At 40.1% G+C, this 25,630-nt stretch overlaps 1 protein-coding gene across 4 annotated transcripts in view; it reads left to right on the top strand.

Annotated features, from left to right (window-relative positions):
* tenm3 (teneurin transmembrane protein 3) overlaps window positions 1-25,630 on the top strand; it is a 339,741-nt gene that overhangs the window by 200,772 nt on the left and 113,339 nt on the right. For all 4 annotated transcript variants that reach the window (XM_076729445.1, XM_076729446.1, XM_076729447.1 and 1 more), the window contains 3 exons: window positions 9,945-10,118; window positions 12,473-12,537; window positions 25,424-25,546. In XM_076729445.1, coding sequence (XP_076585560.1) covers window positions 9,945-10,118; window positions 12,473-12,537; window positions 25,424-25,546 — 362 coding nt within the window. The remainder of the gene's footprint in view (window positions 1-9,944; window positions 10,119-12,472; window positions 12,538-25,423; window positions 25,547-25,630) is intronic.

A 25,630-nucleotide genomic window follows, 5' to 3' on the forward strand; every position in this document is an offset into this window, starting at 1 on the left:
AATAAAAAAAAAAATATGCAACACATGCAAAGCACAAATGTAACTTAATTTTATTCTGAATTAAAAAAAAAAGAAAAAAAAACATATGTAGCACAATGTCTTTGCCAACAAAACAACCTCCAATTGAATATTATGTTACACTGCTATGTAACTTGCTGTTGTCTTGACAGGGACCATTTACTAGACACACATCAGAAGCACATATTTTCATAGGTGTGGGATTTTTGCGTGATGATAAGCCTGGAGTGAAAGAGCAATTAGAAGGTGAAATGTAAAGTAAAATGATCCTTTGATCCTGCATACTACAGACGGTGTTTGTGAGTCATTCATGTGTGTAGGAAAGCTGGTGTTCATTGACTATTGTCACACAGTAACACAGTACAATCAAGCTACATTATATACATCGACTGTCATATTTGCATCACTCCAATTGTCAAAAGATGTAAAAGATCCAGTGTAAGTCCTGTTAATGTAAATGGTTGTAGAATAATGCATTTCAGAGGATATTATTGTTATCAGATTACCAAATTAGCTATAATTGACAGCATGCTACTCTCATCTAAGCACACAGTCATTTTACACTTGATTATCCATGCCATGTCTGTCTGCTGTAACTGACCTACATTTAAACACTCATCAAACACATATAGACTAGTTTGCTATATGCAGCCCTTTATATGTTTATTACAGTTATTGCAGTTTAGTACAACCCATATTTATGTTTATTGTTAATAATTATGACAGGAGTGAAGGGGAAGTGGTGATGTAATACAATATCACCAGTTATGAGGATGTGTTGGAAAACCTCATATCTTTAATCTCACAAGGACCACTGTCTCTTTTTCACATTCAGCTGCCAGCTACAGCAAGACTGAGTGCTGGAAAAACTAAGGCTGCCCTTTTCCATACTTGATGTTTGTTGTAGTCTCTGTTGAAAATGACTGTTGCATTTTCACATTTGATGTGCCTAAAATGATTGTGCCAGTTACAAAAAAGTAAGACAAACTCATGTGACCCTGAAATATATGAGAGAATTGGCAAACAAATTTTTCTTGGTAACAGATTTTGTAAAAACAAGTGTGATTCCTGTCCCTGTAATTTTAGCTAAGCACGATGAATTCGTTTCTCTGGTGGACTAGTAAAGAACAGATGAAGAAACAGCTGAATGTGCCCAGCAATCCAGAAGTCATTTCATCATGCTCAGCTTTCCAAGCATGACAAACTGCAGGCCATCAAATGTCATTATCTTGTCCATCTTCTCATAAATCATTGTGTTTGGGGTCATTTTAATGGCTTAATTACATTTGCAGCAGTATTTTCAGATATCTAGTTGTTTTTTGTTATAAAGATTGGCCGTGGTGTTTCTGAGGGTCCAGCTTCACACCACAAGATAATTGCAACTTCATAAACAACTGACATGAAAGTGTTGGTGTTGATAAAAGGCAGTGGTGGCAGAAATAGAAAACAAAAATGAAAGCAGAAAGCTTTGTTTTACTTAGAGAGACCGCCATTGTTATCAGACTGTATTAGAACTGCTGTATTTTATATAAAGTTGATATCAGTGGCAACTATTGTCTGATAAAACAAGCTTTTTAAATATTTTCAATTATTTACAATGTTTTAATTATATCTTTCCAGTATAAACTTTACTAAACGGTAAAAGCACACAATTTTACATGTCTCAACAGTCATTTAATCTCCATCACCAACCTGACTCTTCTCTCTCGTTCTGTGTGTGCGTGTGTGTGTGTGTGTGTGTGTGTGTGTGTGTGTGTGTGTGTGTGTGTGTGTGTGTGTGTGCGTGCTTGCATGGGCAAACTTTTCTGCCATCCACCTCATTATTTATCACAATATTAAACTGCCTCATGTCTCTGTGGAAGGTGAATGAAAAAACAGTCACATTTTATTATGATTGCATTCAGAGTGAGAGAGAATGAGGCACAGAGGTCAGACATAGCAACACACACACACACACACACACACACACACACACACACACTAAAGACAGCAGCACACCTCCCAGCACAAACAAATATACCTCCTGTTCAAGCATGTGTAGTTTTTCATTTTAGCAAGCCTTCAGTTTGTTCTTACAAATTGAAAATAAAAGCCACCTACCACATGCCTCTGCTCCACCAAAAAGCCCAATAAATAAAAACAAAATAAAAACGACACCACACATCAACATCAAATGTGCAGACAAAGGGAACAAATTCCTCCTTTAAAGTAACATAAATACCGTATAAGGCAAGGAGCTGCACAGAGGGTTCAAAGACAAGTTTTGGTGCTTTTCTGATTTGTCACTCCCTCTCCACAATACAGTATCCATGTCTCCACAAACAGTAGTTAATGCAATAATTAATGTAATGACACGTGCCAAACAGCAGCAGAGGAGTCAGTCAGTCGGATATGGTTCCACCTGTGTCTGTTGATTGTAAGCACTTTGGCATTTGCACTTTCACAGTAACATTTAAACCTTTAACTGGTGATCATCACATTAAGTTGACTTGTTATAGTTGTTTATGAAACGATGATCTCCCAAAGGCTCATGTCAGACTGATAAGTTGGTAGACTAAAAAAACATGCTTTCTACTAATTCAGGTCAGTTTTATTTTAATCACACAAATCACAACAAAAGTTATCTCAGACATTTTCCATGTAGAGCAGGTCAAGACCGTATTCTTCAGTGTACAGAGACCCAACAGTTACCCCATGAGGAGCACTGAGTGATGGCAGCGAGGAAAAAATTCCCTTGAACAGGCATAAACCTCAAGCAGAACCAGGCTCTGGGTGGGCGGCCATCTGACTCGATTGGTTATATATATACTGTATATGGTGATGAATTTTGTCTATAATGAATCAAATGTTTTCTTTCTCATTAAATTCTCATTTAATTAATTTACGTGGTCAGGGACAGTCTGTATGGGTTTTGGGTGGATAAGTGCTCCAGTGGAAGCGCAGAGAAGCATTTAGGGCTGCAGCTCTCCCTCCTGGTCTCAGCTCTGGGCTGTCATGGTTGATTTTTGGTCTGCTAATAAAGTTGGTCAGATTTCTTCAAATGAGAGCTGCTCCATCTAAAGTGGGATGGACACCATCTGTCCTCAACAGACCACATCTTCCCCACAAAAAGCCCTCATCAGTTGCTGTACACCACCTCAACAGTATTTACATTTTATCCATAGCCAGCGGGTTGTTGCAGAATGGGGAGAACCTGTTACAAACATGAACTGGTTGCTGGTGGGATTCAGCTTAGGGCTATGCATCCTTTGGACGTCACCCAGCCTCCCCAGTTTTCCTCTGCTCCTTGCAAGGTGCAGAGGGACGGCTAGCAGGAGCGGCCACACCGGCTACCTGGCTAACTACAGCTAATGGCTATGTAACAATGAGTTGCCGTTACTAAATCTCTATTAACAGTATATTTGTCCAGTAAAGATGTTAATGTAATTGGCATATACATATGAGCACACAGGAGAACCACATGATAGTTTAACAAACATTGATTCATTTGCAGTTAGCTTGTGTCACAGGCTGGTCCACCTCATCAGTCCCCTCTGAAAGAGGAAATAAGGCGCAGTAATGTTTGACTCAATAATGTTGGAAGTTTAAGTAGAGTGTGACTTTCAAATTATAGCCAAATGGTAAATTGGAAGCAGCTGGTGCCATACTCAAACCTCTGCCTGTTCTCCTTCTCCCAGGGTGTTCTGGTAAGATAATTCCCCTGGGGCTCGCACACCTTTTCATCAGTCCCGGGAGGGTAACATCAAGTGGGACGTGGGTAGAGGGGAGTTTGGCTGCATTGTTTAAATGTATTTAATTGTGTAAGATATTTATTGGCATTTATTAAGTGTATTTGAGTGTGTAAATAATTATTAAGACTGTGTGTATATTTGGTGAGGGGTTTATGGAAATATTTATTGCATATTTATATGTGTAGATATCTGTTTTGCTCTCTGTAGATGGTATGTGCCAGCAGACACCCTGATATAAGGGGCAGTCTGTGTGAGGTGAAGGGGTTCTTCCTGAGGTGGTTGCAGAGCATGCTGTTATCGTTGAGCAAGAATTGTTGTACTTAATAAGATTGAAAAATTAAAGTTCAGATGGAAACCTCACCGCTCTCAGCATCTGCCTCCTTGACTGCTCGGTCAGTCTAATGGGCTAATTTTACATGGTGTGGAGCAGCATTTCCAATTCACTGAGCATGAACACGTCTGGACTTGTTTATATTAATGATCTAATGTTCCCAGAAATTCTGGCATGAGATTACACTTCACATGAACAACCAAGCTGAAATGACACCTGAATGTCATCTCATGTGAAATACAGCATCTACTCTTGTTTTAGGTTGTCGTCTGGTTGTGTGACTGAATTCATCTCATCTTTTTAATGAAATGCTTAAGAATGTGTTTGTGCTGTAGCTGCGTAAACTCACCTACAAAACACAGGACTGTTTAATGTCTCTCTCTCTCTGCAGTTCTGTTACTGTTTATTTGCTCTCTCCTGCTTTAGTTCCTGCTCTCTCTTTTTTCTGTCTTCCTCCTCTATCTCTCTCTTCACATCTTGCCTAAAGGCAGGTATTAATTGAAGGGTCCTTGTTATAATAGGCTCTAATTGTTAATCACACTGCCTTGTTCGAAGAGCAGTCTGATTGTAATTACAGATGCTCGTTAGCCGGGTTCCGTCATTAATTAGACATTGTGACCTTGGTAATTACTGCAGCCATACATGTATGTGCCATTGAATTTCTCATGGAAATTTCCTCACAGAAATTTCCACAGAGAGCGTTTTCAGGAATAAAAAAAAAAAAAAAAGAACTGTTTGCTTTTCATGTGGATAGTCATATGTTATCATTATATAGTCCTTGTCTCTTGACTGACTTGTTTCAATGGGGTGATGACACGTGAAGTGTTTGGAGAGTTTCTTGTTGTGGTGAAACTACAAAGCAGTTATTTAACAAGACAAATTATACTGTGAAATGCTTTTCTAAAAAGAACATTCATTCATTGTGTCTGGACTAACTTTTTTCCTTATAATATTATTATTATTAGTAGTAGTGGTGGTGGTAGTACTATTACATTTTTATTATGATGATCATTAAATAATCGTCATCATCATCATAATAATTTGTATTGCACCTTTCATGCAAGAAATGCAGCTCAAAGTGCTTTACAACAAAGAAACCACATGCACCAAGTGCTTCACATAAAGAAGACATTGAATGAACATAAAAACAGGGATAGAAACCTCTTGTAAAATAAGATGGAGAATCAAACCCACTTGATAATAGTAGTGAAAATAAGTGAATAAGGGCGAACATAAAAACAATGCATAACATAAGATGGAACATAAAACCAGTAATAGTAATAAGATAAAGTAAAAGCTGTCATAGAAGTCATAGCTAGTAAAAGGCTAAAGTGAAGAGATACATGTTTAGCTTTCTCTTAAAATTTTTCAGTGAGCTGCTTCCCTGATATCCAGGTACATGCATTCAATAGCTTTGGAGCATAGTTGATAAAGGTTTCATCTAAGATTTTTTTCAGCTGTTGCTACAAATTTCCAATAAACCAGAAGCAGATGATTGCAGTATTCTTCAGGGCAAATAACAAATGAGGGTGTTAGCAATGCAGCTTGGTCCGAGCCCATGAAGAACTTTGTATGCAACAATTCTGAATGTTACAGGAAGCCAGTGCAGAGCAGCTACAACTGGTCTAAAGTGCTCTCTGCTCTTGGTTCTGGTTAATCGCTGTAAATAGTGTGTTACAGTTATCGAGTTGGCTTGAAATAAAGGCATGAATCAGAAGCATACATTGTGTTCTCTAATGATGTCACCAAGTGGCAGCATGTATAGAAAGAACAGTGATGATCAGACACATGATCTCCAAGACTGACACAAAGCTTACACACACCAAGTTTTTTAAGACATTTGCTCAAGAAGTCATGGTCACAATGGGGATGCAATGTTTAACCATGTTGTTATTACCAAGTCCAGAATGTTACCGTGCTAATGAATGGCTTCATTTACGTGTTGTGTAAGTTGAAAGCTGCCCAGGAAATTCACAAGCTCCAGGGCTTTGGAGTTATCCTTTTAGTTGATATGAATGTTCAGGTCTCCATTCAGGATTAATTGGTCATATTTAGTAATACTGAGTGTGATCAGCTCTGAGAATTCCTGCATAAACAACAATGAATATCTTGGTACCTGATACAATTTAATGATGAGCACCAATAATTCTGCTTTGAGCTCAAGAGCAAGATATTGAAATTCAGCCAGGTCAATGTCGTTACACTCAAACTACAAATTATAGTTTGGAGGACGAGCCACTATCAGTGTTGCCACACCAGCAGTGCTGTTTAAGTCAGACCTCAATTAAAAGCATTACATGCAAATTCTTATCACCTATCAGATCATGGACCAAAATGGAAAAGAGCTCATTTCAGCTGTTGAGATTCTGTGATAGGAGAAATATGAGATCACTGAGACCGCCCTCTGATTTAAACCTTTACCTGTCACCTCAGGACATCAGCCATGTCTCCTTTGACATGTCCTGACTTAAATAAGGAGAATAAGAACATTACCTGGCACCTGGAACGTTACCATTACAAGACTGACTGTGGCTGAACATTGACAAATTTAAGGTAACTGGGACAGGTACCAGACGTTCGGCGATTGCTACGATTTGTTTGACCCTGCGATCATTTCTAGAAGATCACCACTGTGTTTAAGGAAGCAGTACTGGCTCGGTCTAATTTGTGAAAGACATGAGTGATTAGGTCTGTGGTTATTGTTGTTTAATTGTTCACCAATTTGACTGGAAGAACATCTATGTCGTATTGAGATATTGAATTATACCTAGAAGCAGGACATGGAGAATAGGAAATGAAGGATATTGACAGTTTATTGTGCACACAGGAATTGAATGTTCAGATCTTGTACTGAGCCAAGCGGGCATTGGAGAGTGGCAACGAGGATCACAGGTAGGCAGAGACAGAGAGTGAGTTTGGCTGGCTTGCGGCAGTGAGTCCAGGTGCGGAATAGCTTGAGGCAGTCTGAGGCAGAGAGGGAAAAAAACAGGAGTGTCAGAAAACATCCAAAGGCATAGGAGAATCCAACAGAGCACACTCTTTTCAGGAAATTCAAGAAACATTTTAGAGAGTCAGAGTTGAGAATACTTCTAGTTGGGTAACTGGACGACTTGGCAAAGACTGGAGTGAGGAGCTGGGGCTTTATAAGGTGGTGATTGCTTGATGAACCTCAGGTGTGTAGGTGGATAGGCAGTGGGAGGAACCAGGTGACCATGGCCAGCACAGCAGACACAACCTAGACACACAGCAGGAGAGAGAGACACACACAAGAAACACAAGGTTAGTGAAGACATTGGCATGAAGCTGAGTCCTGACAGTCTGCCCTGTAAGACTAAAGAATAATCATATAATCATCTGTATTTCCTTCCCTGATGAAAACATATTTCCTCAAGAAATACCTCACCATCACTACAATCATTTTCTTGATAAACTGTGATTAAGTCTTCTTATTAACCATAAGTCAGTAAGTGGAAACTTCCCTTCTAACATGTGGGTAAAGCGATCATCCTTTTACTAATCTGAACAGTTTGCAGTGATACATTATTTTTCACAAGAGTTAATTGTGGCTGAATGGTCAATGGAGTAGTTCAGGGCTGGTTTCAGTAGGTGGTTATGCTTGAGTTAAGAGATGTAGAATAGAAAGAGGCTTTTTAGGCTTCATTATTCAATGTAACGAACACAATAAAGCTTTGTCACCTACAGTACACTTGTATGAGAACACATTGTTCTTGTTTTTCCCATCAGTTTTGGCTGCCTTTAGAGCCTGCGATTAAAAAGGTCTGTGTTGGACAGTGAAATCTAAAGTGAAGACCGCATTACCCCAGTCACATAACATACACATTAAAACCTGATGGTATTTCAGAAAGGAGGCTAAGAAAAGTGGAACTGAGCTTTAAACAGCAAACATTTCAGCCAGACCCAACTTATAGGGTTTTTCCATAGCTTGAGGAAATCAGAGGAAATTGCGTGCTGTCCAAATGTGCAGCTGTGCTATCAAGTTGGGTTGTGTGCTCTGACCAACTTTACATCGTGCATGAACCAACTGGACCTGAGCAAAAAAGGCAGAAAGGACAGGTGTAAAAAGAAAAAGTGCTTTTAGAAAGTTGATAAATTTAATAATAAACATCTCTAAAGTAAATGGCTACTAATATGACATAAGAAACCAGAAAAAAATTACTACAAAAATTAGTGCCCAAAATCAAAGTAGGTCAACTAAGCAATAAAGAAACAAAAGCTTCAGCTTAGTACAACAGAACTAAACAGACTTGCTCTTTCCAAGTGTACACAAGGGAGATATATAAACACATGGACTCACCCAAGACAGACACAATGGAAAACATGACCAATAACAACACTGAACATCTAACAAACTGGAACATATCCAAATATACAGTATCTACAGAGGAATAATTATTTTGCAGCAAATGATGATGAAGTCAAACAAAGAGATTTTTGGGAATTCTAAATTCAAGTCCCTTCTTCACTATCCCTGTTGACCTCTTACACTCCCTGTGGGCTATACTTAAAAGGCCATCTTTCAGGTAATGCAGCTGCCACACAAATATAAAAACTGTTTTGAATGAATAAGCAACAGAAACAGCAGTGCACGAGATGCGCCACTCCACAGCAGCATGTCAGAGAACTTGCATCCAAAGGTCAACGCAGTCAAACATTTCTACCTTTATTGTTTGTACTTGTCTTCCCTGCAATACTGAAAACTGATCGGCCGACCAAATGGCATGGAGTGCAGAGTATGTTTGTTGATCATAATTGGGGTTTTTTTTGGAAGAATAGCACCACTAACAAAGCTCTGCTAACTTGATAGCGAACACATTGCATTTTTCTTCCACGATGAAAGCACCCCACCAGTTGGATAGAGGAAAGCTTGTAATGTGAAGCAGCAACAGCAGGAGAGGTTACGTCTGCATCAGCAGTAACTTAGCACAGCTCTGATACAGCTGGTCATGATCAGTGAACAGTTAAATGATACTGATATCCAAAAGTGCAAATAAGAACACACAAGTGAAACTAAATCCCAAACCACAAAGATTCAGCTAGAAGTTACTAAAGTCCTGAGAGCGGAACACAGACCACAGCAGCATGGCTCAGTGCTGCTATCCCCTGCTGTGCGGCCATACTAGAAACACATGCCATCACGGCTTGGCTTGGCACAGTGCAGCTAAAGCAGACTGACCCATGCCCGTGAAAAAACTCTATTAGAGCTAAGACTGAAACTGAATGGACCTGAGGAGTTATAGACCAAAGCTGAGCCTGAAGCCTCAGAGGTTAAGACCAAGTTAAAATGCCATATCACAGCTTAGTTTCAGGCCATAAATTTCCAAACAGACACAGATACCTGTTATTGGAAGCTGGCTCTGTGAACAGATCTGAGAGGTTTTATTGTCATTGGTCTGGTCATTGGTTCTATTGGCTATGATAACATTGTACCAAATTCATTGTTGAGATCTTACAACCAACATGGCTTCCAGACAGTTACATATGTCAGGGCACTTTAAAGTTCAGTTATCCTCTTAATCATCAGACACTTTATAGCATGCAAATGGACTTGAAAGAAGTGCTATTTTGGGAAAAAAGTGTTTATGGAAATGCTTCCAAAAAATGCTACTGATGTCATTATCAGGACACATGGCTCAGGATTGGTTGATGTGAATATAATGTGTAGTTTAGTGGCATACTGTCACTGGACAGCACTAGCAGTAATCAAGATTCACAATTACCTGATGCTACCACCAGGGGGCGACTGTGTGACAATTGTGTAGAGCTTTTAATTATCCGTGTATGTAAAATCAATGTCCCGTACTAATTTACCGCAACTAATTTCTCTTTCTTCATTTGCTTTCCAGGCACTTCCTCTTTAAGACAGGTACAGGCACCACCCCCCTATTCTCCACTGCAACTCCTGGCTACACTATGGCAACCAGCTCAGTGTACTCTCCACCCACTAGGCCGTTGCCGAGGAATACCTTGTCCCGCTCTGCCTTCAAGTTTAAGAAATCCTCCAAGTACTGCTCATGGAGGTAAGATGATATGAGCATGTTAATGTATGTTTTAAAGCAGTTTAACACAGTCAGAAAGACCAACCAACCTTTCAACACAATTGATTAAGATGTCATGGTCAATCATGTCAAACAGTGCACTCAGGTCAAAGAGGACAAGCACTGAGATCTTATTTTCATCAGAATTTATTCTGAGGTCACTGATTATTTTAGTCAAAGCAGTTTCAGTGCTGTGGTATGTTCTGAAGCCTGATTGAAGTTCCTCCAGGATGTTATTTTTTGAGAAAGAGTTGGTTAATGCATTACCATCTAGGTTGGGTTTCTTTATTATGGGTTTCACAACACTTGTTTTGAAGACATCTGGGAAGATGCCTGTTTGCAGAGATATATTTAGAATCTTCAGGACATGAGTTGAAACGCTATCGAATACCCACTATAAAAATGCTGTAGGTACAGAGTTAACACATGAGGTGGAGGAGTTACACTCAGTGTCAGTCTTGCAGAGCTCAGCTGATGTTATACCGGTGAATTTTCGAATGGTTCCATCATTTTTTGCAAATTCTTGCCAATTTGATGCAGAGAACTGCACATGGGTGAGGGCAGTATTGAGTAGTGGGTTAAATGTGGAGAATTCTAAACTAGAGTTTGCAGCATCTTCTGCATTTATTTTGGAAAAGTAATCTAACCAGATGTTGCTAACTGGACATTGCATATTTATTATTGGTAACTTGACTGCAGAGCCTTGCATATGCAAAACTGAGGCTAGAGGCATACTCAGAGTGTAAAGCCACTGACAAGGTCCGTATGTGATGAGCTGGGAGTGAGAGTGTGTTGACCTTGACTGCACATTCATAGTGGTAGTATAGTAGTGTGTATGCACACATACTCAATACTCCTTTGCTCAATATTTACATGTGCTCCTATACAGATACAGTATATCATCTTTTTCTGGTTGTCCTTCTTGTCTGTGGCTCCCTTTTCCACACACAAACTTTCTTTCTGTCTTAATTTACTGCGTTCTCTTATCTGTCTTACTCTGTCCTCCCCAATATCTCTTCCTTCAATTTCAAGATGCCAGGAGTAATTTTGAAGTGCACTTCGGGACTCATTTTAGCACAACATAGATTAAGCAGAATCCTAGCCTTGATCTAATGGTTTTTGAACTTTCACACATTACTTTCAGAAGATGGCACTTCAGAGGAGAAGTTAATCATACTGCAAGGATTCTGATAAGTATTGAATCACACTGTATTTAAGCTAGGTAAACAAACACCTTGGAGAGATGAGATTAAGTATTTACAACAGATTTTTAGTGCAGTTTATACTGTTTCAATCTTAGTTGGTCCTACTCCAAGAGAGGGCTAACATTATTCATAATCAGGCAGCTGGGAATGTGTTCCATGAACATGAACAACTTTTGTTATGGTTGGAATTGGATTTTCACAGCCAGTCAGCAAACTACTACTAAATACATTACTAGGATTACTAGGACATTACTTGATGTCATTCCCACTCAGTGTGTCACCTGTACCGAACTGTAGTTAGGAGATCTCTGTTTCTAGGCAAATTATTCTTCTATAGCCTGGCTCATACCTGGTAACTGTCAGGTGAAGAATGGGAGAGATGAGCAGGGACTTTATTTCTTCTCTGTGGTAGCAAACATAACAACAACATACAGCTACTATGCTGCACCCTGAGCTTCTAAAGACACTGTATGGCTGACTACAGTGACTTAACCATTAACACCATGCACCTCACTGCAGCTATGGCTACATGCTACCCAGAGAGTCTCACTTCCTACAAAAAACCTGCGAGGCTGTGTCACATGCACAGGTTACATGGACATGTGACATCAGACAGTAGATTTTAAAGGTTTCATTTATATTCAATAGTCGACTGCATCTTGGCAGTAACTGGAGCCACAGAAGCAGCAGTCAGTTGCTGCCAGCTGCCATCTAAATGATTGTGAGACTTAGCTAGCGTGGTGACAAGAGAATCCAGAGATTTTTGCTGTGTGTGACAGCAGAGAGGTTTGAAACCTCAAAGATGACTCTTGGGAAATAAATAATTTTCATAGCAGCAACAGAGAAGTTGACTATTGTAAATGTTTAACATATGACTGTATTATTAGGGACATATGAGTAAAAGGGCATTCAGCTTTATTCTCAAATGCTTGTTTTGCTTTGTGCAGGAGACTTGTATTGACTTGAGACTTGAGACTGTATTGTGGGAGTTGATCATACTGCATTCAAAAATGAAACAATTGTGAAGCTGTAAGAACGAATTTAAAAGATGTTTCTTTGTATTGTGAAGGTTAGTGGAGGCAAAACCAGTGACAGCAACACAACAACAGTCCTGTTGTTTTGTTTTCTCAGGTGTGCAGCCCTCAGTGCAGTAGGACTATCTGTACTGCTCTCTGTCCTGCTCTGTTACTGCATAGGTAAGACCACACACACACACACACACACACACACACACACACACACATTTCAAAGTTAGTGTTATGAAATTACAAATGCACATTAGTGTGATGGGTTAGTTTGACCCAGACAAATTAGACTTTTATTTCTGCTTTCCCTGATTTGTTCATTGTTAATTCCCCCTCATCTCTCTTCCAATCATGTCCAGCTTCCTTCCCTCTCTGACTCACTGTGTATCAGCCATTCTTGTAGTGTTATTGCTGCATTCGATGGTTTTCAGTCTCTGCTATGAGCCCAAGAGATAACAACTCTGCCAGGGTTTTCTTTTCTCCAGGCCCTATTCCTCCCTTGCTCCCTCTATCATTGCCATTTTGCTATAGGTAATGTGTACACTAATAAATTGGGCAGATTGTACGGTAAATTGGAATCCACTTCCCAAACATGGTTTTATTGTCGTAAGCTATGATGAATTGTTTGCAAGCTGTACCATCAGAATTTCAACATCACTTCATCAGAATTAAGAAAATTGATGGGAACGGATTTTTTTTTGTGTGTGTGTAGAAATATACTATCGATTTAACCTTAATCATTCTGTTCATCGGAAGAAACCTGTAACATAGTGAAGACAGACAAATATGCACTTCATCACACTGTAGGAATGCTTTGTGCATGGCAGGATTTGATGAAAGGCAGGAACCTTCTCAGAGTAATAACTCAAAGTGTACACTGTCTTATCTAATTAGGTTTAGATAAACCTGACAAAGCCAGTGGTGGAATGTTATTCTAACATAAAAAATAAAGAATGTAGATTCTCAAGCATGTTCGCCATTCCTCCCACAGTTTTTCCTTTTCAGGAAATAACCATGTGCAACATAAATACTGTAATAAGCACACGACTGAAAAGGAGTAGGAACAAGTAAAATATACATGTGTTCCTACCCCCTTTTCTTTATGTTTAATATGTATATTCCAGCTGTTAACCCCAGTGACCGTCATACAGAACTTAAGTAATTACCTCTATGTTCATCCTCTTGATACATATAATCAACATGTAGGTTGACTGTACATTTTGTGTTTGAAATATCCTTCCACAAAGTCACTCCACAAATTGAAATACATACTCTTAAGACTGGTACGAATACATTGTTTTTTCAAATTTTCCTGTTAAGTTAAACCCCCTTTCTCTCTCTAAGAACATTTTACGTATGTTGCCAAGAAGTAAATTACTTCTTGTTTTGTACCTTATTTGTGTAAAGAGTCTGAAATTCAACTAGATCCATGATTTTTGAAGCATGTGTCTTTAAAAACAACATGTTAATGTTTTCATGAAATCCTACATGGCTTGGCATTCTTACGCCTCATTTTTGTACTGTGCATATTGAGTGTAAGGTGCTTTTGTAGGTGTTATCCCACACCTCCACACAGTAATTCAGGTGCTCTAACACCACTGAGCAAAACAGAGTGAATACAGAGAACAGTACAGCCTTCACCCTACTCCAAACTTTGCTTGCCCATATTTTGTATGGGGTTTCTAGCAGATTTTGAGCTCTAATATCACACACAGAATTTCTTTTCAGAATTTGTTTCAGAGAGAAAGAGAGAGGAAGGAATTATAAAACAACAGAGTCAGGGGGGAGGAAGAGTGGTATTTTTTTCTAAAGGTCATCGATTCCCACAGTGAACAGAAGCAATTATTACTGGAGTTGAGATCGTCCTCTGACTTGAAGATCTCTTGCCTTAGGCTCATGTGTGTGGGGTGTGTTGTTACATATTCAGCCATTTAAGTTGGGGTGTGTGTGTGTGTGTGTGTGTGTGTGTGTGTGTGTGTGTGTGTCATGGCTCCCTCATGCAGCATTGGCAGACAGTTGTTTGTTTGTTTTTTCATTCAAGCATCTGTTAGTTTCCTGGGATTTTATGAATCATATAAACATATACTCTTGATACACACACACACACACACACACACACACACACAAAGATCCACACAGCTATTCTCAGACCACAGATGCACAAGAACACACAGGAATGTATAGACACACACATGCATGCACACACACACACACACACACACACACACACACACACACACACACACACATCGAGAAACACACTGGTGCACAGGTACACATGTTTTCATATATTTTTTTATGTGTTATATGGTCATGAACACAAACTGCAGTGCACTGTAAACAGAGAGTGACAGAGGGGAGGGATCACATTCTGCTTGAACTATGCTAGTGCATGAAATGAAATAAGTGAAAAAATAAAATAAACTGTCCACACCAAAAAGGAAATACATGTGTTAGTGAAAGCATGTACCCCAACTTAAAGGTCCAGTGTGTAGGATTTAGGAGGTTCTGTTGGCAGAAAAAATGTTTTCTTTAGCATATAATCCCCCGAAAGAGATTCAGTTGTTCCTTAACAACCTGGATCTACCTACATTAACCCAGCAAGATGCAAACATCCTGGATGCACCATTAACACTAGATGAACTCCACAAAGCCCTCCTCCAGATGCCAAATAATAAATCACCTGGACTTGATGGTTTTCCTTCTGAATTCTACAAACATTTCTGGCACATATTATCTCCACTATTTTATAGATTAATATCAGAAATCAAAATTGCATCACAAATTCCTTCAAACATGAACACATCTGTCATATCAGTTCTGCTCAAGCCCAACAAAGACCCAACTCAACCTTCCAGCTACTGCCCACTGTCACTTATAAACACGTTACACTTAAAAAAATTATAAAAGCCCTAGCCATTAGATTGAAAAACCCTTAATACATCCTGATCAGACAGGCTTTATCAAGAAAAGACATGGCTCAAATAATGTACGAAGACTATTTAACATCATTAATCTTGTACAACAATCTCAGACCAAGATAATTATTGTATCATCAGATGCAGAAAAAGCATTTGACCAAGTTAATTGGACCTTCTTATTTAACACACTACACAAATTTGACTTCAGGGAGTCATTCATTCATTGGATAAAAACACTATACAATTAAGCCACAGTTGCCACAAATGGAATCATGTCAAAGAGTTTTGTACTTGAATGGGGCCCTAAGCAGGGATGCCCACTCTCTCCTTTATTATTTGCTTGTTTCATAGAGCCACTTACTGCTACTATATGTCAAAATAACAAAGGAGTTCACACCACAAACCTTAAACTTAAAATTAGCCTTTATGCAGATGATATCTTATTGTACTTTCAGGACCCTTTACCTTCCCTAAAAGAAACTTATAATCTCATTTATACAATAAATTGGAATAAGTCCATCACATTGCCACTTTCAGAAGATGCTTGGGATTCTCAAGGACAGGATTTTTCACTCCCGCTTCAAACTGGTAAATTAGATATTTAGTTATTAACATCTCACCCAGGCTGTCAGAATTGTTTATCCAAGTACATTCATTTGCTAAAAACAGTAGAATATGACCTTCGACCACCAACAGATAAACTGTTCAGATCTATTGATTCTCTCGTTACACATTTTTATTGGAAAAACAAAAAAACAAAAATCACTCTACAAAAATGCAAATCTTTAGGTGGACAGGATGCCCTAATTTTTTTTCTATTACTTTGCAAATCAAACACAATATATTGTGAATTGGATTCATCAAACCAACCACAGTATCCCATGGATAGATCTGGAACAACAATATTGCAAAAATATTTAACTTTCAGCTTTATCATTCCTCAACACAACCATTAAACACCACTGTTTCAAAAATACTGTAATCTCCACAACTCTGACAGCCTGGTGGAAAGTCATAAAGATCTTTAACTCTCCACCATGCAAATATACCATAACCCCAACTTTAAACTCCATCATACCACCTTTATTATCACACATGGGCACAAAATCATACAGTTTCAACATCTTTTTCAACTTCAAGACTCTACAGACTTCTATTAACTTCAGGTAATTCTATAACAATTCCAACAGCACATTAGAATACTGATCCAACTAGCTTTCCTTTAACTGACTTCTGCATAGAAATAAATAAAAATATTTTTGCCATTACGATCAATACAAAACCTACAGCTAGTCCACTATAAAGTTACACAAATATTACCAAATATAAAGAACAAAATGGGACTGGCAAATACAGACACTTGTTCACAAGGAACAATAGGCAGAACAGATAATTATTTTTCATGCACTGTGGGCCTGCCAACCGTTTTATTTATTCTGGAACTCCATAACAAAAAAAACTTTGCACAATCTTAGATTGCAGAATCCCTACATCCCCACAGCTTTGTCTGCTAGGAGTCACTTCAGTCGTCAGTATACCAAACAAATACAAGAACAGCCTACTTATTTCTCTAACAGTCAACAAGAAAACAATTCTTCAAGACTGGAAATCAAAACACTCAATAAGCATCAACCATTGGACAAATCTTTCAGAATGTATATCAATGGAAAGATGGTCACCATTTTTGTCCTTGACAGGGCTAAAGTAGTACAGCGCACATTCCCATATACATGTACCACTCACGTAGCATTGGAAAACATACACATACACACACATATACACATGCATTTAACATAACCATTCATAACTTATGGATTATTTAATGTTTCATTTAATGCTATACAAATCCTTTAACTCATACAAATGTCTTCACTGCCTTAACCACTACTGTTGCCATTGTTTTAATATTCACTGATAATGGTACGTCATATTGTTTTGTTACTATATTCATAACATTGACCCTCCTTCTACACACCCATATTCTAACCTAACCAAAAACCTTAACATAAACACAAACATGCAGATCAGCTACCTGCATTGACTTTATGTATGCCATTCTGATTCCTATTTCTGGATGCTCGTAATATCATACACACTGATATGATACATTATTATTTTTATATTGTTTTCACTCATGTTTATTATTTGGTTATTGCTTTATCTACCTTCTGTTCTTGAGCCTGACTAATTCTCTTTATGAATACTCTCTATGGATTCACATCAGTGTCGTCATTACTACATTACTACTATTGTTGTTGTCTTTTCATGTGTGATAATAGTACCTCATATTATTTTACAGACACCATGCTTTCCTGCAACACATTTTATACTCTAACCTGACCAAGATGACTAACACTGTGATCTGCGACCTTGCCATGTTTACACTCTTCATACCTCTTTTTGGATTATTTCTATTTTTTTTTATTTTTACTTATACTTATCTCTCTTTCTCTTACCTTTTTCATACTTTGTGAGGGTAGTTAGGGAAGGGTGGAAGGGGGAATAAGGGAAGAAAAAAGGAAAAGTGGAAAAAGGAAAAAAAAACAATTCACGTGTATATGTGGGTGTATATAACTGTGTATCTATGTATGAATATGTATGTACGTATGTATGTGATTTGGAATAGTGAAGCTGCTAATGTGGCATTGGTTAGAGGTCGGTGTCTGGTCTGCCCAGGCATGCGGTGCGGTACAGGTGTGAGCGGTAGGGCTGGTGCGGCGACTGCTTGCCTAGGGCGTGCTGCCCACCAGGCCCTATGGGCCCTCCTGGACACTAGACGGCCACTGGAGGCACCCTGGATGGAGGAGGGGATGGGTCTACGGCACTCCTGGCATCTCATCCATGGTGATCGGTCATGTTCACATCATGAATGACCCCCCACTACATCATCTGGGGTGAATGTGACTGTTCCCCCAGTGTTAGGGCCATCAGGGCCATGGGAATTGGGGGGATCTTCGGGCACCTCTAAAGCAACAGCTACAATATCAATGGCGACATCCTCCTGATAGACGGCTGTTCCCCCTGCTTGGATCAACACTCACGTTTTCCCCCCAGTGTGTTGCTGAGACTGGAGACAGTCTTCTTTGAAGCATGGGATGGGTGGCACGGTGGCACGGTGGCAACACTGTCGCCTCACAGCAAGAAGGTCCCGGGTTCGAATCTCGCTGCGGGCACCGGGTGTGTCCTCCACCATGCTTCGGTGCCTGCTGCTCGAGAAGGGCCTTTCTGTGTGGAGTTTGCATGTTCTCCCCGTGTTCACCTGGGGTATCCTCCGTAAAAATATACCCCCACTAAAAACATGCAAGAAGATCACCACCTGACCAATGGTGACGCAACAGAATGGGTCCCCGGGCGCCGGTCTGGCTGCCCACCGCTCCTGGTCTGCCGCGGAGGAGGGACGACCAGGATGGGTCAAAAGCGGAAGTCAAATTTCACACTCCGTGTGCCGTGTTTCCGACCATGTGTGTGTGACAAATAAAGGGGAATGTCTCCCCCCGATTCTTCTTCTTCTACTGCTTTCCTGCAGCAGGCCCCCTTCCACTGCTGATCATCAACAGCCACACTTTAGCAGCAGTAACTGACTGGCATTATTACAATTCTTATTATGTATATTGTTTATATATTTCCATTTACTGCTGTTGTATTTTTGTTGTTACTGGTGTTGTTGATAATGACAATGCTGATGTTGTCAGTATGATGATTTTTGTACCATTATTTGCATCGTTTATTTTCCTTTAGGGCTTTTGTTGGGCATTTTGTTAGTTCTTCTCTTACTGTCTCACTTGATACCTCACCTTATGTCTTTATGCCTCAGTCCTGTGTTTATGCACTTAACACTAATTTAAAAAAAAAACTCTATGGCCTAGTTGATGCTCAGACCTTCACTCCTGGCTACATGCTCTAAGCCAATGCTTAATAAACAGTTCATATGCAAAACACATGAAAATGGAGTAGCTGCTGAGTACATGCACCTGAAGCAACACCTATGCAAATATAAGAAGAATCCAGGGTTGCTGTTTTTTCTTGTCACTGAGTTTATGTGCAAGGCAAGATGCGTTAGCACAGACACACACATACTCACATAAAACCGTCCTCTGTGATTAATTTAGCCAATGTGTGCCCCATAAAACAATGCCCTGCATCAAACAAATACTCAGCAGCTACAAGACCTACAGCACCTCTATTCAGGGAAACCCATTACAATGAATGTGTCTTTGTCACTTTCACTGGGGTGTGCTGATTTTTAATGACTGGTCCAATCTTTTTGGTTCAGTACTTTTCACAAAGAGGTGATTTTTCTCCACTCGATTCTAAAACCAGCCCATCTGATTATTCCCATCAATGTAACTAAAAATGAAGAATGAAGATTCATTTCTTAGCTTTGTTTAGTCCAGAAATTAGCTTCTACTGCATTTGAAACGCTGGCATGCAGGTCTAAGCTATATTGCCACAGGTGGAGTATCACCTCAGGAGCTACAACCTAATGATTGAAGTGATTACATTATGAGGTTGATTTAAATCTTGAATGAATCTGCTGTCAGTGGTTTGTAAATGATGAGGACAGTGTAAGAAATGTAAAGCACCACTCTGACTGAAGACTCCTGCTGTTCAGCATTTATGTGCAAAACACAGCTCACAGGCATAGATGCGGGTTGAATATCAGTGAAGCTCAGATGAGTATTTATATATCATCAGTTAATTTAAATGTTTATAGATGTGGCTCTTGCCATATTTTCAATGAAAAGTGGCAGATGTGCTAGATTTTAATTTAATTTGTAAACTATTATAGTGCTGGACAGTATACCGGTTAATACCTAATACCAGTGTATATTTTCATTATATGAATTTTAATATACCGCCATACCAGCGTATGTGATTACACAACGTTCGGAACGCTGTGCAGCGGGACACTGTTTCACACGGAACACTTTCCAATGGTGCGCTTCTAAACAGGCATGGTGCAGGCGTGGTGAGTGTAAACTGTAGTGCTCTGGTGTTACATTACGGTGAAGATGGATGGGATAGACGTTGAAAGTTCTGAAATCGAAGCTACAAAATTAGTAGAACATGATGACACAGAAGAACTTAGGCCAAATGTCACTTCACGGCGCGTTTGCTAGAGGGACTCCTTACGACAGAAAAAGCAAACAATGGATAGGGGTTACAAACTCTATCACTATCCACCTAGCCAAAGACATGGTCTCACTTAACACTGCAGAAAAAGAAGGCTTCAGGCAGATGATGAAGACAGTGGATCCCAGGTATGAAATACCGAGCAGAAAATACTTCAGCCAAGTTGCAATCACCGGCTTGTACCAATTAAACCCGTTTAATAGGAGCGCCCCCTGTATAGGAGGCAGCGTGAGATGCTCGCAGTTCAGATGGTCAGTGCTCACGCTAGGAAGCACCAATCCTAACTTGTAGCTTACCAGAATGATGGGGAGAAACACAGCTAAAAGCCTCTACCAAGCATTGCCACCCAAACGAAACATAATTCACACCCCAAGAACTTATATGGCCATGTAATCAAAACACGAAAATAGCTTATGTCCACTTTAATGTGCCTCCTGATTTCACCACTTCACGCAAACCACACAAGCCTGGTATGATAAGAAAGCAGAGTCCGCTGATCACGAAGATGTCTGCCTCCTCACTGTACGACAGAAACTCGGCAAGCTAGCAGTCAAAGAGTAGCAGAAAAAAAAACTTCGCAAAATCATAAAGTATGTATTACCTTTGCTGTTTTGTGGTTAAAAGTTATATTCCAGCTCGAAAAAATGCTGCTAATGTCTCCTCCGATGATTCTGTGTTCGTTTGAGATCGACGGCGAAGGCCCTGGTTGTTTACATAAAGAGGAGGGGGTTTCTAGATTGGAGGGAGCACTCTTCATATGATAACCTATCTCTGGGGTTACTTCCTTCTGGATCGTTTCTATGGTAAATTTGGGTGCTGCCCCTCGATTCACTTGACTCTGAGTGGTCGATAGAAGTGTCGATCATCAAAATTGACCAATTGGTTGCTGAGACATAGACCGGTGTAACTGCGCAGTTAGTTTCAGCGCTGCGTTTCATTTCACACATGAATGAGCAGAGCGCAGACGGAAGACTCTGCTGACCAGCGCGACGTGTTATTTTACGGTCTTAGTTGCATTTCGTCCTTTTATGAGAGATACGAACAATAGCAAGCGGAAAAAAGGCTGAAAAGTGTTTTCAACAGAGGAGTTTCTCCGTATGCTTGGACGAAGTAATGGTACTCTGCCCAGATGCGCCCAAATGAGCGCCTCCCCCCGTCCCTTTTTTTTTTTACGCATGTGCGTTTGCACAGTTACTCATCAGATATTACTTTACTTTACTAATTCAGTTCAGTTTAGTTTTGGTGCCTAATGCCACTCAAACTGCGACCACAACCTGAAATGTTTCTCAGCATATTTGTTACTGCTAATTTGACCGGAGAATGAGAGGGTGCTGTCAAAATCATGATGCAGACATGGATTGATGTACGGTGTATTGCAAGTGGGTTGAAAAATGAGCTGAACAGAAAAAAAAAACAGAAGGCTGAAACATGCCTTTGCAGCAAGGCAAACATGAAAGGAGGGACATTTTGGGGATGTCCACAGTTTCTTGTTTATTTGTACATTGAATAAGTCCAACTTGAATATAATTTACAGTTGTTTACCAAGCTAGAAGCAGAGTGGCTGCATAAACAGCTACACCAGTTTGTCAGTTCACCACTTTGTCTTAAGGCCTGAGATTAATGGCTGAGCTCCATGTCCAGAACACAGACAAAGGATTATGTGAACTGTAACAGGAATTTTTGTCACAAAATTTGGATAATGTTCAAAGGGAACTAATCCAAGTTAATCCAGGTGAGGAGTGGAAAGGTAGGTGAGCTGAGTCAGCAGGTTCTTCAGGTGGTGGACTGGAGCTGGGCAGACTTGACAGGCTTGAGGCACGAGGAGATGATCCTGAGGAACCCTAAAAATAGTTGTAGTCAGCTTTAGACGGGACAAACTAGCAGCGTGTCCAAGTGTTGTTGCCAAGCTAGTGAGAACGTTCTGATGAGGACAGGTGAGAACATTCAGGTTTTTATCCTGTGCTTGATGAGTGTGGATTGGCTGCAGCTGTGGTGACTGATTGGCGCTGGGAGCAGGTTTAGGTGAGCCGAGATTGCAGGGAACACACACACACACACACACACACAGGGACAATTACAGGTAGAAACTGGCATGACACAGAGGGGTAGGGGAAACAGGGAACACAAGGAGGAGGAGGACGGAGGCTGCCTGACGCAGCACACTAACCTCCACCGCCTTAGTTTCAGCTTCACTACATAAAGGGCACTACATTCGCATTCAGCATTGGCGATGGACATAAATCGAGGTACAGAACAATCCATTATGGAAGTCATTCCTCGGGATGCTGGGCTGGAATTACTTTTCTCTTCCCATGTAACAGAATAACATAAGTGGAAATTTGACTCAGTGTTCTCTAACTATCCACCTTAGTGCCATGTTGGATGTTTACTTGTTTCCAAATGACCATTAACAAGAATTTTTAACTGGTTTTAAAGTTGTCAACATAACTTTTTTTTTTTTTTTTTACAGTTGATAACATAATTTGTTTTACCTTCTTTAAATCCACAATAAATTTCTCCGAAATGTTCTATTAATTCCCACATTTCCTGAAAAGATTGTATTAGAGACGACCAGTCTTGTATGACTGTTACCATGGCTATTAATCCTCTTATCACACAGACACACACACACACACACACACATACAGGCACACACACACACACACACACACACGCACACGCAGGCCCCTGTCGATTAGACAGCACTCTCCCATGACCCTTTGCTCCTGTCCTCGCCAGGAGGGGTTATGGGTAACAGGCTAGCACAGCAAGACTCTAATTTAATGAGGCAGAGAGGTGTGTATGTGTGTACAGACGTGGTGTCTTTGAGTGTGTGTGTTTGGCAGGGGGTGCACACAGGGGTGGCGTGGGGTGTAATCCATGGCAGGGGTTTCTCTCACTAAATGTTCCCAAGTTGAATCAGTAATTGGTACTTGACACAACCATCTCTAATATCTGCTGTGGACACACGAGGAGTCCAGGCTAGACTCCTCATGTGTTCTTTCAGTTTTAACCAATACAAACAGGTTAACGCGCTTGATTTTTATGAGATTTCTTTTTTCTGGCTGGTGTGAAGTGAATTTAACGTCATTGAATATTATATTATATATATGTCATTGAGACTTCTAGAGGCTCCCACAGGCCTCCGTTTAAAAAGCTCTGTGAAATGCACTGTTAGTGTGAGCTGCACTATGTTAGGGTGAGCTTAAGCCACTCTCAGGCCCAAAGCACAATTTAATTTGTTCACTATGTCCCACTGCACAAACTGTGAACTCTGTGGTCATGCAACTCTTCCAACAGTATTATTCTACTGCAAGTGACAAAGGAGGTTTTATGGTGTGTTGTAATAAAGAAGGAAGAAAACAAACTTGGTAACTTTCTCACTGAAAGTTGATGAAATATTTCCGTAAGATTACCTTGCTATTTTTTGCAAATCTTGTTTGTGGAGAACATTTTGATGTTGAAGTTATACAATCAGAAATTAAAGCATGATTCCTAAATTATATATGCTGGAGCATCTAAGGATAGGCTGTAGAGTAGGAATCTATCTAAAATGTGTCATACAAGTGTGACAAATGGGCAGGTTGCCACAATAATGACAGACCACAGTCATGACAACATCCATGTTCCCATTTAACCACATTTTGAAACCATTTTGATGCTGAGTTGGTTAGCGTTTTTACTTTAGCGCCACTCTTAAGTCCTCTCAGTTCCTACTAACTGAGACTGACCCAACCCAGGAGCCATGATTCAGTTTTATGGGGCCCTGTTCTATGGCCACAGGTTTGTATGTCGGTATGTCAAATCCCATTAACAGCTCTGATTACGCGGTCATCTCAGGAGAGAATTTGTTTTGCCGGTGAGACTGAGGGAAAGCATTTAGTGTCGGAAATGTAATTCTGCTGTCGTTGACCATGACTGCTTGTGGATTGGTGACACTGATGAGTGTCATGATCCAGCCATTGTTAGTCTTCTCTCTCTCGTTGGGTCTGTTTGTGTCGATTTTGAATCAGGTCTAATTACAACACTATGGTAGGCGGGGTCTGACTGTCCACAGCTCCCCTTTGGAGTTTTTAAAAACTGCTGCAGTATATGAACATCAGGTGTGCATACCTTGTTTCAGAGATCTTTAACTACTTTCAGCTTGTAATCTTCTTTCTAATAATAATCCATAGACATCAGGTTAACAGACAGTAGTTCATATTTAAGTTCAGTTTTATGTTGTATGTATGTATGGAATGTTTGCCTGAATCCCGCAGAATGAGTCTGGAAACAGAGACACATGCAGTGCAACAACAATGACACAGAGGCAGTGTGGAATTCTGTTGGACTGACCAGGCAAAGCAGAGAACCAGATTCTCCTTCTGCTGCTTCATCTTGTAAAATGCCACATCAGCTCTGCAGTTCTTCATCAGACAGTCAGCATAATCCAACAGTCTCCATGCAGAATATAGGAGTGAATGGAAGTTTAATGAGCGAGTTGTGATGGTGAATAGAAATGGGTTTCATGGGTGTGGAAGTGTCTGTTCTGTCTGCTTTACACTAATTTGAATGTTTTTGGCCTCAGAAAAATCTGGTTACATCTCAATTGAGATGCAAGAAAAGGGGAAAGACAGGAAGTGAGCAGATGATTTACAAGCCCAAGGGCACACGCACGCACGCACACACACACACACACACACACACACACACACACACACACACACACATCCACATCCACACAGATAAATAAAATAAACGTGTAGGTGGTAGAGGTGAGTGTTACATTGCGTTATGTCAAATTAGCTGCCGGAGGCTTTCTTTGATGCCAACATACTCCATCCCTATCTTTTCATGGGTACTGGTGTGTGTGTGTGTGTGTGTGTGTGTGTGAGAGAGAGAGAGAGAGAGAGAGAGAGAGAGAAAGAGAGAGAAACAGTGTTGGGAAACTGGAATAGTTGTGTGTGGTTGTGTTCCTCTCCTTATTTTCTCTCCCCTCATCCTTTCCCTCCTTGTCTCTCCAGCTATGCACCTGTTTGGTTTAAACTGGCAGCTCCAGGAGAGTGAGGGATATGGAGCATTTGAAAATGGAGGAGGAGCAGGAAGAGATACAACTCCCAACACCTTTATGGTGTCCACAGACAATGGTGAGTTCCTGCTTAAACACAGTTTAAGTTTATCCTTTCTTCTGACAGAAAAAGCAACCAAGAATGAGAAAAAGGGGCAAGCTC

Source organism: Chaetodon auriga, chromosome 4 (genome assembly GCF_051107435.1).
Source record: "Chaetodon auriga isolate fChaAug3 chromosome 4, fChaAug3.hap1, whole genome shotgun sequence".
NCBI lineage: Eukaryota > Metazoa > Chordata > Actinopteri > Chaetodontiformes > Chaetodontidae > Chaetodon > Chaetodon auriga.